The sequence below is a fragment of the Meles meles genome, chromosome 12, assembly GCF_922984935.1.
Source record: "Meles meles chromosome 12, mMelMel3.1 paternal haplotype, whole genome shotgun sequence".
NCBI classification, from domain to species: Eukaryota; Metazoa; Chordata; class Mammalia; order Carnivora; family Mustelidae; genus Meles; species Meles meles.
Window position 1 is genome coordinate 35824297 of NC_060077.1, and position 13953 is coordinate 35838249.

Below are 13953 nucleotides of genomic sequence, written 5' to 3' on the forward strand. Positions count from 1 at the left end.
TAGCATCTAGCTAGTTGAAGGAATGGTATATGTGTAGTAAAACTTTACAGATATATATAAACATTGCAATGCTTTTTGCTTACCTATTAACATTGCTGTCCTGCATTGCTTTTGCAGCTTTTATCCATGACCCAAGATGACTACAAACCATCTGATGTTAGTATACTCTTAGAATTATCTTTTATGCTTGTATAAGTGATGCAGAAGTGGTATAAATGGGATTGGCTCCTCTGAGTATATTTTAATGATCTATAAAATTTCCCTAAGTTTTTGAATATTTTTCTTGTAGAAATTATATCTGGTTTATTGCCGTTATAACACTACCTCATATAATATGAGCTCGACTATAGGCATACAGAATGTATTTAAACTTTTTTAAGGCCCGTTGGAGAGTTCTTAAAAACATTTTGCTCTGCAGATAGACCTATCACATAATTTGAATAGGAAGTCTTGCATGTTCATGGACACACACACAGACACACACACACACACACACATATTTATATCCTAAAGCTAAAGAGACAGGGAAAAAAACAAGAAATTGCACTTAGCATTTATGAAGGGCTTCAACATTATGAGGCTGCAAGATGGCAGACCTTCCGAGACGGCTCTAGCTAACCCAAGACTGCATTAGTCCTCTGAAGAGCTGCACTGGGTTGTGGACAGTATGGGGAGTGGCCAAGGCAGGGATGCTTTGGCTGGGAACTAGGAAAGGTCTGGAATTCCAGCAGCTGGAGGGAGGGCTGGGAGGAGAAACCCTAAGAGCAGAGGCTGGAGAGGGGATCAATCCAGACCAAGAAGCCTCAGCCAGCCCTTCCCAGGGTTTCCCCTTGGTACCAAGAACAGAGGGTGCCTTGCCTGGGGTTTAGCAGAAGTACAAGATCAGATTCCATTTTTACTAGGACCACTTTGGAAAATAGATGTGAACCGAGGAGTGTAGACGATTCATTTTGCTCAAATGGGTAAATGACGACCTCGTTCAGCTGCTGGTCAGTTCTCCACTGAAGGGTTCTGTCTAGCTAGCACAAGGCAAGGAGGCAGTGTGCCCACATTGGAAACACAACTGTGCCTTTGCCCCGCGCTCCCCTGCCAGGGCCTGCTGGTGACTGTGAACGGCAATCCTGTAGACTACCATACCATCCACCCAAGTCTGCCCATAGAGAACGGCCCTGCCAAAGCCGACCTGTACTCTACCCCCCAGTACCGGTGGCAGCCCTCTGAAGACTCCTCAGGTAAGAAGCCAGCCCTGCTGCTTTCGTCTCCTCTCATGCACGCGCCCAGCTTCTCTTTGTGTTTCATTGTTTCTTGTGTCCATTCTATTTTTTTCTAACAGGTATTGTCTTCCGTGGTCAGTATAATGAAGCTTCTTTCCTTCAGTTATGTATATCGCCCCACCATAGTGCTATGGCTAGTTTGTCCTTCTGTACAAAATAATGGTATAATTGAAAGCTTTGAAAAATAAAGGGTAAAAAATCATTTTAAACATGTCAACTCATTTATCGTGTTAAACCCATGTGTGTATGTGTGTTTTGTTTTTTCTAGAATTTGATATTATAATCATGGTCAGAAATTCTGCTGGTTAATGGATGAATGTTTTCAGAAAGAGTTCTTTTTGTCTAGTAAAAAAAGGGGAGAGAGTGGGAGGGTGGAAACTCATACTAGACCTTTATCCTCCTTTTCTCTCAGTTTATTATGTTGAAGGAAAACAGGCCATTCCTAGAGATGACAAATTGGTGTCTGTGACTTGGGTCATGTTTTGTCTGGTTGACCTACGCAGCATTTTCTGAAGCGACAAAAAGAAAAAAACCAACATTTTGAAAGTGCAGCTCTGACTGAGATGTGGAAGTTTCTGGAATCCCTTGAACAATGTGAATATTTGGCAATGCTAGCCCCTCGTTCCTGCAAGGCAACAGTTGACTCAACCACTGTTGTCACTGTCCTGCCAGAGACCATGCCTATCATCAATTCATAGAGACAGAACTAACTAAGTTTGCTACTGAGGGAGAAAAATAAAATCAGAGTACATGCAGGTGTTTTCTGTTTATATGGGATTAAACCTAGAGTTGTGACCCATGATCCTACCTTGAGTAAATGGCCAGCAACTGAGCAACTCTCCAGTCTGTATTACTGATACAGTCAGCTTAATGTATTTTTTTTTTAATAATTCTTTGTCGGGCTTATTCTACTATAGTGTTCTGTGTAGTTATAGTACTCCCTATAGTTATCCCTGACCTGGTATCCACTGAGCAGTACAAAGGGTTAGTCACACTCTGCAGCCTTCCTCAGTAAGGTCAGACCGAGTTCAGGTCCCTAAGCCAGCAGCCCCGCCCATCCCCCCACCCCCAGGTGGCACCTGTCATCTTCATGGAGCACCAGACTCCATGGGTTAATTACCCATTTCTGCTTTCTATGTGCGTGTGTTTCAGTTTGTAAGTTGGGCTTAAACCAAGGTTTTCACTTACCGAATAGCTCAAGGAAATACTGTACTCTCTAAAGTGGGCTCTTCCATGCTTTGGCATCTGAATTACAAAGGACAGGCCCAGGAACCAGCATTTGCAACTTCTAAAGGTTGAGACACTCAAGTCACGGCCAAGTGTCTTTTCATTACCCGTGACTTAACACAAAGAGAAATGAGCAGAATTTGGCTATTGATAGGGCACGCACACATTCTCACGTCAAAACCTGGACTTCCAAAGGTAAAATAAAAGCTGGAAAGTTAGTTTTTTTCTTTTTTTATTTGAATCTATATATGCAGACAGTGTTACAACCAGAAAAGTAGTGCCAGGAACTGGAAAAATGCCTCAGACTCCATTTCTTCCTCCCTGTCTCCCATCTGTGGACTTCCCCTTATAGCCCCCGGTCCCAACATTGGAGGGGTGGAAGGCAGTGGGCTTGTGCACGAGGAAATACTGCCACATCACGCCACACTCACTTCTGGAGTGTGCTGTGCACACTCACTGGGTTTTTGGTGGTTTATGTTTCCTCTTTGTGGTGTAGAGCAACTCCCTAATGCAACCCACTTACATACGACCCACTTAATTTGAACAGGACAGAAAGGATGTTTCACATAAGTGTGTCACTCATTACTTCATGTTTGAAATCAAATTAGTTTTCCTGACCTGTAGAAGAGGATCTTGAGGAGAAATCCTTCTTTCACCACTGTGTCAGTTCTTTTCCATTGCTGGTCCTGTTCTCCTCAGCCCTCCACACTTTCTCTTGCTTTTAATGTGATATTTCCATTCTTAGTATGACTTTCTGCCTCAGCATGATATAAAAGGAAACCATGGGCTACCGAGCTCACGCTGGCAAAATGGTTGGTCAGTTGGTTGCCTGGTTGGTTTTCTGCACCTTCACTATATCCATGCTCCAGATATTCTTTGTATTAGTTATCTATTACTGAATAACAAATTACCCCCAAAACTAGTAGCTTAAAACATTTACTGTCACAGTTTCTGTGGGGCAGGGATCAGGTGTGACTAGGGTGGCCTTCTCTGGCTCAAGGTCTTCAGTGAGGTTATAGATAAGCTGCCGGCTCAGGCTGGGGTCTCATCTGAAGGCTCACCTGAGGAGAATCTGCTTTCACACCCACCCACATAGTTATTGCCTGGCCTCAAGCTCTTGCTGACTGCTAGCCAGAGACACCTGTTCCTTGCCTCCCAGACCTCTTCTTAGGGCCGTTTATAACACAGCAGCTGACTTCTCAGAATGAGCAGGAAAATGAGAGAAAGTAGCCAAGGCAGAAGTCACAGTCTTTTTAAACTTGATCTTGGAAGTTCTATCCCATCCCTCCTATTTGTGAGTGACTCATCAGAAGTCCCACCCACACTCAAGGGGAGAGGAATACACAGTCATGAGGTAGGATCATTGGGAACGATCTTACAGGCTACCCTCCATCATCTCTTAAGTTCAAATTTTCTTTCTGGGATTTCTGAGTGCAGGATTCCATTACACTGACCAGGCAACACGTACTGAATCTGTTTGAATCTAAAGGCTTTGTTAGTTGGAAATCATCTCTAAAATCTTAAATAAAAGTCTCTGTTAAAACCATATATGTGCTACACTGCTGGGGACATTTATCCAGAATTTAAATATTAGCATCAAGTTATATAAATTATCTCTCTATCTAGAAAAGAAAGAGGAAGAAGAGGATGAGAAGGAAGAATTTGAGGAGGAAAGGAGCCATGAGGAGAAACGAAGCGTTAAAGTTCACGCCATGGTCTCTGTGTTCCAGTTTATTATGAAACAAAGTTACATATGTGCCCTCATTGCCATGATGGTATGTATGAGAGGGGACAGCCGGTGTGCTCCACAAATGCCCTCACAGCCCCCTCGTGGCTGGCACCAGATGCTAATCTCCATAATGTCTCAGCGGGGGATGGTTGGTTTATTTTTATTTTTCTTGGGATCCTCATACTACAGATTTCAAAATTCTGTTCTGTTCTATTTAATCTCTTTTTAAATATTAGTACATTTCTCTTAAATTAGCCTCTCAAATGTGACTGTTCCCTTTTTTGCCAGTTTAAAAGGATCTATTGCAGTCCCCCTGGGTGGCTCAGTCGGTTAAATGTCCAACTCTTGATTTCAGGTCAGGTCGTGATCTCAAAGTTGTGAGATCAAGTCCCACATTGGGCTTTGCCCTGAGTGTGAAGCCTGCTTAAGATTCTTTCTCCCTCTACCCTCCCCCTGCTCTCTCCCTCTCTCTATTAAAATAATAATAATAATAAATTTTTTAAAAATTATAGGATCTATTGGGTAGTTTCTCTGTGTGGTATTGAAGGGGTCCAAAGTTAACACAGACTGCTTTTATTTTCTTCAGACAGTGAGAGTTACATTCACATCTTACCCTAAATTTGAGTGAGACTTTACTCCATCCTAGCTGCAGTAAATTTTTACCAGAACATCAAGCAACCAGAGTTCCCAAGAGCTTTTCTGATTGCGCGCACTCAGTTGATGTGTGTTTATACTCACTTCTTCCATCTCGGGCATCGCCGCTTCAAAAAAATAGTCCTTTAGCCTAGAGATAGAAAATAAAAGACCCTCTAATTTATAACCTTCTTAAAAACAAGCTTGTATGGGAAATCTGATTTATTTTTGAGATGCCTAACACTTAAGTAACACTAAACTCTTCCCTATTGGGGCAGGTGGCTCAGTTGGTTGGGCATCTGCCTTCAGCTCGGGTCATGGTCCCAGGGTCCTGGGATTGAGTCCTACATTGGACTCCCTAATCAGCAGAGAGCCTACTTCTCCTGCTCCCTCTACTGTTTCCCTCCATTGTGCTCTCTGGCTGTCTCTTTCTCTGTCAAATAAATAAATAAAATCTTCCAAAAAATGACAAAAATATTCCATATTTAGTGGTCAATGGTGAGATACCATGACAACTTTGATGATAAAAAATGAAAATATTCTATACCTCTAAAGGGGAAATACCTAAACACAATTTCTCCAGTCACTCCCTCAAGATGTCTTCCAAATGTACCTGCATGTTTAGTCAATGTCAGCTTCTCGTAAGGACCACTGTGCATCTGAGAGAGGGCTGGCAAAGAGAAAGCTCTTGGAAATTAAAGATGGCTCACTTAGTGATTACTAACTCTGTTCTTTAAATAATATTAATTCTGTGCTCTTGGTACCTTTTGACATTTTTGATATATCAACCTCTAATTTAAACTGATAAAATTCTAATTTTAAAATGACTCTGAACTCAATAGAGTATCTATACACTTTTCTTCTTTCTAAAAATAAGCCAGTTAAGTTTTATCTTTTTTTAAAGATTTTATTTATTTATTAGAGAGAGAAAGAGCATGTGCACAAGCAGCGGGGAGGGGAAGGCAGAGGGAGAGGGAGAAGCAGACTCCCCACTGAGCAGGAAGCCCAATGCAGGGGGGACCCTGATATCATAACTGGAGCTGGAGGCAGATACTTAACCGACTGAGCCACCCAGGCACCCCCAGTTTGGTCTTTCTTTGTAAAGAAATAGAGCTTAAAAAAAAAAAAAAACTCCTTGGAATACACATTTTGCTACTTAGTAGAAAAAATCTATTGTAAAAACAATGTAACAGAGCAGATCCTTCATTAAAGACGTGCCCTTGTCTGGTGCCATTTTCATTGTTTTAACGGAGCCATAATATTAGTGTTTTTAAAAGTGCCTGCCTTCCACTGAAGCACCTACTGCAACAGAATTTTAATCACAGACAGAAAGTACAGCCCTGAGGAGCCAAGTCTGTTAGAATGATACATGTATTTATTCAAAACTACAAAGTACAAATTTGCTACGCTATCAGGCAATCTGGAAACTGAATGTAATGCAGAAATGGCCGAACCACCACACTGAAAGGCATAGGTGACTTAGACACTAAAAAGGAAAGAGGGTTAAAAAAAATCTTCTTAACTTACTCTCCTTCCTCTATCACCCTCACCTTCCCAAGAGTAAGTAGTTTGTGGGGAGGAGGGGAACAATCTATTAGAATATGATATCTCTGAAGATAAGATTATTCTCCTGGGTCACACACAAAAATGGCAGTCTCATCTGCATTTCATACTGGGATAAATGCATTAAATACACTATTTAATGCAAATGCAAAAGCATTTAATGTTACCTAACTTACGATAAACACTACTTCCAAGAAATCATATTTTCATGAAAATAATTCAGCCTTGCTAGTGGTTATCAGTCACTAATCTAATTTTAATAAGAGCAATTTTAATTTCCAGCTTATGTTTATCATATGTTTCAACCAAAAATTTTAAATAATCCGCCACTTAAAAAGCTAGCTGTCCTTTAGGACAAATTTGCAAATTGCTGAAAGGAAATAACTGTTCCATGTTGACTTCCTTTATCTTAACACTTCTGTATTTTCCAGAAACAAAAGTGACTTGTAAAACATTTTGGACTGTCCAACTAACTCTTGGTAATTCATGATATTCAGGAATACAGTTGAGTCAATTAGCCTCAAATATATCTAGAAAATGCTTTCAAACGTCTTTTTACAAAGATTTAGTATCAGAGATTATGGTAAGAAAAAATAGATTTCCAAACGTTGATAATAGTCTTGAGACTGATTTAGGTATTGTTCCAGTGGCTGCCCTTTGAGATACATTTCTGATTCTTTGCAAATTTCGTGTGAATGGAAGAAGATGTATCATTTGTCCAATGAGTCTGATGGCTCTTTAATCCTACTCCTTGCAGGACAGAAGCCAAGGCTGACCTTCAAATGAACTTGGTTTGATTGTTTGGAGTGTGCAGAAGCCAAAGACACACCTTCCTTGTGTAAATTTTCTAATTTCTATGGTGCACATCTTCTCAGATAATCCCAGAGTGATCTCTGATGCCCGACTTGTGTGCTTACCCTAGTGATGCCCATGACTTCCATTTTGGAGCCCAGCTATGACCACATTGACCTGTCACTCTTAAATGACTTAAATCACTCTCAAGCTAGTTTGGAAAAAGAAGGGATGAAGCACTTACAGTTGCTTTCAATACTGTAAAGTAGGGTGAAGATGAAGACCTTTCTACCCAAAGGCGAAAAAATTTAGAAGGAACACACCCATGCCCTCAGCTCCATTCCCTGCAGGAAGTTAAAAAACAATGTTCTTCTTGGCAAAATCAGTCTTTCTCTTCAGTTTTTCCCTATGCCCCAGGTTGGGATATCTCTCCGTGATTTCACCACTCCCTCTTCTCCCTAGATTGAATATTATTCACTGTTTCCTTTTAGACAACTTCTAACTCAGCAGAGGGCAGGGACTCCACATTGTACTCACCATCGTTGTGTTGTCTCTTTCCTTCTCCCTCGAGGCTTGGAGCATCACCTACCACAGCTGGTTGACCTTTGTGTTGTTGATTTGGTCATGCACCCTTTGGATGATTCGCAACAGAAGAAAATACGCCATGATCAGCTCTCCTTTCATGGTTGTCTACGGAAATCTCTTGCTGATATTACAGTATATATGGAGTTTTGAACTTCCCGAAATTAAGAAGGTCCCAGGATTTTTAGAAAAGAAAGAGCCAGGAGAACTTGCCTCCAAGGTAAGTGAATAGGAAAACAAGAAAACAAAATGTTGACACAAATCCACAATAATCATAAGAAGCATATCTGAGCGCAGACTTCCTCACATGGGTTCCAAATATTCAAGGCTTTGCAAAAATGAATAGATTAAAAATTCTAGGAAATGATTTATATTACTTAGTGGTCTCTCTAATATTACACCACACTTTCAGATTTTATTTACAATAACAAGGCTTTCCACTGAAAGGAAAAATACTGTCTGCTATATTTTAATGTCAATTACAGTATAGTAGAAATTACAAGGGGAAATAAGAAAATACAGGGTAAAATGTGTGCAAGCGTTAGAGGATTTTCTTTGATCTCCGTTTTTCAAAACAAATGCATTGTTGTTATAGATAATTGTTGATTAATAGTAACAATATTTTTGCTTCAATTATGTCTTCAAAAATGCTGTTAGCAGCAAAAATTGAGTATGACACTTCTGGTTTTTCCTTCTGCAGATTATATGGTATGCCTTCATAGGTAGCAAACAAGGTTCATGATCTCCCAGTACTCATTACTTTCATGGCCCGTTTTAATAGCCTTTACTTCAGATTATGTGCAACATTTTTGTTTTGTGGACAGTGTGGTCAACTCTAAACCACACGTGTCTGTTGTGTTGATGACATTGTGTTAAGACCTGTGAGAGCAGTCCTGTGTGATTATTCCACGAGCCTTAAACACCTTTCTCCTCTAGGCAGAGAATAATTCTCTGAAAAGGACATGAATTTATATCGCATGAAGCCCACCTTTCCTGAGAGCAAGCTCCCTTTTTACAGGTTACTAAATACCCCATATCCAAGGCAACTAGGCATGAATGGGTAACTAGTAGACCAAGGATTGGTTCTCATAACAGACCTTTTGGTGAAGTTTATTGGGCTAGAGGAGAAACTCCCAGCAGGTGAATAGTGATGACAGAAATTAGCTCATAATCCCCTGTGTTCACAGACCATGGCAACCTCCTTCCTTTCTTTCTCAAACCCCCACTCCATGCTGACAGTCCCACAGAGTATTTTCACTGACAAGTCACATTAGTCTCACACTCTTACCCACTCCTTCTCTCCCTCCCTGACCTTTCCCCTAAACACACACCCAAAACTGAGAAGCTAGTCTTTTCTTTATAAGAGAAATTCAAAACCTCATCTTTTGACTACGCAAATCCATTCCAGCCTGGCTTGGAATATTGGTGAGACATCTGGAAAGTATCCCAGCTAGCTGGTTGAACAACCTCCTGTCTAATCTAAGATGAACTCTTGGAGGTGAGGGAACACTTTTGGGGAAATAAATGTATTACTTGTAAAACAAAACAAAACAGTGTTATTCTGAAGAAAGTAGGATCGCCACTTATATTTTAATGAACCCAGGAGCTAAAAAAAAAAAAGAAAAGAAAAAAGAAAATGTAAGTCCTTATCATAGATAACAACACAACCTAAGATCATAAAATATCACGGTGACATTTGTCAAGGTACTTTATTAAACACACTCTTTGCAGAGTACTGAATGGGTCGCTGTGATGGAAAATGAGAGGAAAGAAAGAATATGTCCCAGGTCTGACCACTCTGGGGAAGTAGGACTCAGATCCTTGGTAACATCCTTCAGTTGCTAGTGAGTCTTCCCCACACCATCAACTACACCAACCGCGCTTTCCAAATCAGGCTTGTCAATCACCTTTTCCAGGAAAGGGGTCTCATCTGCCATTGAGCATTCCTAAACTCCTTAGACATGCACTAGAGAAACGGATTTCTTTCCCAAATTGCAGCCATTGTTCAATTTGTTGTGACTCCCAGAATTTAAATGCCAGGTTTTCAGAAACGGAGGCACTCTGGATCTTGGCTTCCATTGGCCCTAAACGTGTTGTCCCAGACTGACTGGGACCAATTTATGCTTGAAGGCAAAGGAGAAATGGATAATTACAGACCATCAAGTGGGCAGTTATTCCAAGTAAAACTGACCCATTCATTTGTCTGTTTCTTTTCATGTCTTTGGCAAATATTTATTAAAATCTTACTACAAACCACAGTGAGATGCCACTTCACACTCAGCAGGATGCCTAGGATCAAAAAGGTAGATGAGGGGCACCTGAGTGGTTCAGTCGGTTAAGCATCTGCCTTCAGTTCAGGTCATGATCTCAGGGTCCTGGGGTAGAGCCCAGCATAGGCTTCCTGTTCAGCAATGAGTCTGCTTCTCCTCCTCCCCCTGCTCCCTCCCTCTCACTCACTCTCTCTCAAATGAAAAAATAAAATCTTAAAAAAAGAAGAAAGCAGGCCATAATAAGTATTAATGGGGACGTGGAGAAACTGGAACCCCATACTGGGGGGCATGGAAAATGCTGCGGCCACTTTGGAAAACAATCTCTCAGTTCCTCCAAAAGTTAAACATAGAATTCCCATAAGACCCAGTAATTCCGCTCCTAGGTATTATACCCAACAGAACTGAAAACCTATGTCCACACAAAAACCTGCCTGTGAATGCTCATAGCAGTGTTATTCATAGTAACCTCAAAAAAATGTAACCACCTAAATGCCCATCAACTGAGAAATGAAATGCTGTCTGTCCGTACAATGGAATACTATCAAATAATAAAAGGAAGTGAGGGGCCACCACGTGCTACAACAGGAATAAGCCTTAAAAACATTATGCCAAACAAAAGAAGCCACCGACCAAAGAATGTTTAGTAAGTAATGCCACTTATAGAAAATGCCCAGATTAGGCAGTCTGTACAGAAAGTAAAGTAGTGGTTGGCCAGGACTGAAGTGGGCAGGAATAGGGCGACTGCTCTGGGGCGTCTTTTGGGGTGATGAGAATATTCTACAATTGACTACAGTGTTGGTTGCACAGCTCTGTGACTTCATGAAAGACCACAGAGTTGCACACTCTAAATGGGTAAATTGTATATGGCATATAAATTGTATTGCAGTAAAGCTAGTACAAAACAAATACTATGTACTAGGTCCTCTATCTCCTGAAGAAGGAGCTCCCCAGAAGCATCAGCTTCCCCCCCACTGCCCCCAGCCCTCCACAAAACCTTAAAATACAAGTGTGGACACTTAATTCTTCCTTCAGCTTTGGGAGATGAATAGGATATTAGAGGGTTCTGTTTTCCGGGATGAAATGTTCTTTTTCCCCATCTGTGGAATTCTTCATCCCAAGGAACATCGCAGAGTCAATGAGTATTACAGAAGAAATATGTCTTCCTGTTGTAATTGTGCTCATGTCACAGTTGGGACAGGAAAGCAAGGACTTTCTCCCCTCTGGGGAGACCAGTTGCCAAAGCTGACTTCCGGCCCAGATGGAAGTAGTTTGGGCTGTCGGGACACCTTCCCTGGGCCCCAGCTTGCTGCCAAATGTCCTCTTGGCCCCCAGTACGCTTGTTCATGTCTTCAGCAAAGGGGATTTCAAAGCCAGTGACTTTCAGGTGAAATCCAGTGGCTGCCCGACTGTTTCCAACGGAGAGGCTTATTTATTGTGTTTCTGCTGAAATGTGGAGAAAATGTTGTATATGTTGAATTGTATTTACATCTCAAATGGGTGGCTTAATTCTTAATTCTTAATTCTCTGCTTTCAGATACTTTTCACCATTACTTTTTGGCTCCTGCTGAGGCAACACCTCACTGAGCAAAAAGCTCTTCAAGAGAAGGAAGCTCTTCTATCTGAGATCAAAATCGGAAGTCAGGAAAATGAAGGAAAAGGTAAATTAGTGTGACTAGAGAGTTTTGTGCTCAGCAGAATGACAGAGAGAGGACACCTCACATACATCAGAATGCCTCTGTGCTTCAGACCAAATAAAAGCTGAGCGTGACCTGGAGTGATAGAAAACCAGGGCCCCAGTGGGGACGATTTCGTGTTCATGTGGGAGCTCACAAAGAGCTTTTGGAAATGTGTCTTCATTCCATCCTCACAAAATTGATTCTCACTTAAGGGAAGAAGAAACAGGTTCAGAGAAGTTAAATGGTTTATCCAAGGTCACACTTTCAGAGCCATGACACAATCAGAATTTGAAATTGATATCGTCGTTTTAATTTGTGTTATTGTCATGCGCAGGGGACCTCTTATTCATAGGGGATGCATTCCAAGACCCCAGTGGATGCCTACCACTGCAGATAGTACTGAACCCTGAAGATACTATGTCATTTCCTGAACATCCAACACTATGATAAAGTTTAATTTGTAAACTAAGCACCATAAGACATGAACAACTACTACTGAGAATTATAATAATACTTGTAATAAAAGTTACGTGAATGTGGTCTCACTCTCTCTCAAAATATCTTCTTGTGGTGTACTCAGCCCTCTAATGAGGCTGTGAGATGAGAAAATGCCCATGCGATGAGACGAGTTGAATGACGCAGGCAGGTGACGTAACATTAGACTGTTATTGACCTGACCGTGGGTCAGGAGGAGGATCACCTGCTTCCAGACCGTGGCTGACCTCAGGTAACTGCAATAGTGGAAAGCAAAACCATGGAATGGAGGGCAGGGGGAGTCCCTGTTCTTAATTTTCTAGACCCTTTAGTACTCAAAGCTTAATTTTCTAGATCCTGTAGTACTCAAAGTCATTGGATACCAGAAATGAAGTTAGGTATTATTAAAAAGATGAGCATAAAATATTCCTGTGTTCGTAGCTTTTAAACTGTATGAAATTCAAAAGTTGATTATGATTGGGTATAAATGCTGCCTTGTTTACTGCAATCGTCTGAAATCATTCAAATCACAGAGTAACACAGAAAACGTGAGCTTCCATGCCCCCCCCCCCCACACACACATACAACACACGGTCAAAGTGTGGCTCTGGGTGGGGAACCAACTAAGTGTAACAGCATGGTCTTCTATTTTGAAGATGACGAGCAAGATATACAAATGGAAGGAGAGCCTGAAGAGAAGAAAGAAGAGGAAGCCAAGGAAGAGAAGCAAGAGAGAAGGAAGGAAGAAGAAGAGGAAGTGGAAGAAGATGATGACCAGGACATCATGAAAGTCCTGGGCAATCTGGTGGTGGCCATGTTCATCAAGTACTGGATCTACGTCTGCGGAGGAATGTTCTTCTTCGTCAGCTTCGAGGGTAAAATTGTGATGTACAAAATCATCTACATGGTGCTGTTTCTGTTCTGTGTGGCCTTGTATCAGGTAGGTAAACCATCATCCTCTGTCTTTTTTTTAATCCTGGTAGCCAGCCCGGGAATACATGGGAGCTTCCTTTGCTGAGATTCTAAATGATTGTCATCCCACAAATGTAGTATCTAAAGTGATCAGTGAGATTCAAAGGCAAATGAAGAAGGCCTGGAAGGGGAACTGACTGTCTTCAGCATATATGTTATTTTAAAATTGGGGATTCTTAAAAAGTGAAAAAAAAAAAAACTTAATGAGTTTTTTAAAACTTCTTGATTAAAAAAAGAAAACCTGTGTAACTAAATTCATTTTTAATTTCAATTTTAATTCCACATTTAATGTCAATTTTCAATTTTACTTTCAATTTCCATTTCAATTTTTAATTTCATTGACTATTCAACAGCCAGTGAAGAACAGTGCCTGGGTAATCTAAAATATGGGTTGATACCCAGTTCACTTGTACTTCAGACTTTAGAATCAGGAAAATGTGTGTGTGTGTGTGTGTGTGTGTGTGTGTGTGTGTATGCATAGTAATCAACTTCTTTAGTATTTTATTCATTAGAATTTATAGAAGATTCCACTAAAATATAAGAAGATCTCCACCAATTCATTTTTAACTTAGAGAAAAATTGTTGCTCAGTGATAGAAACAAATGTAACAGGACACTGTTCTTGCAGGCAGCCAATAGAACAAATGAGACAACTGCACTAATTCACCTGTAGAGACAAAAGTATCTCAATCGAAATTGATGACGTTTTGAAATACTGGAATCTCAAAATGGAGGCAGTTTTTTCTCCCAGCAATAACTACC

General features: G+C 40.8%; 1 protein-coding gene across 5 annotated transcripts in view; it reads left to right on the forward strand.

The window, feature by feature from the left end:
* Positions 1-13953, forward strand: part of PIEZO2 (piezo type mechanosensitive ion channel component 2) — a 456862-nt gene that overhangs the window by 333366 nt on the left and 109543 nt on the right. For 4 of the 5 annotated variants that reach the window (XM_046025850.1, XM_046025845.1, XM_046025849.1 and 1 more), the window contains 6 exons: positions 118-156; positions 1094-1232; positions 4128-4276; positions 7790-8020; positions 11605-11728; positions 12877-13160. In XM_046025850.1, the coding sequence (XP_045881806.1) occupies positions 118-156; positions 1094-1232; positions 4128-4276; positions 7790-8020; positions 11605-11728; positions 12877-13160 (966 nt within the window). The remainder of the gene's footprint in view (positions 1-117; positions 157-1093; positions 1233-4127; positions 4277-7789; positions 8021-11604; positions 11729-12876; positions 13161-13953) is intronic. The other variant, XM_046025846.1, reaches the window with a different exon arrangement.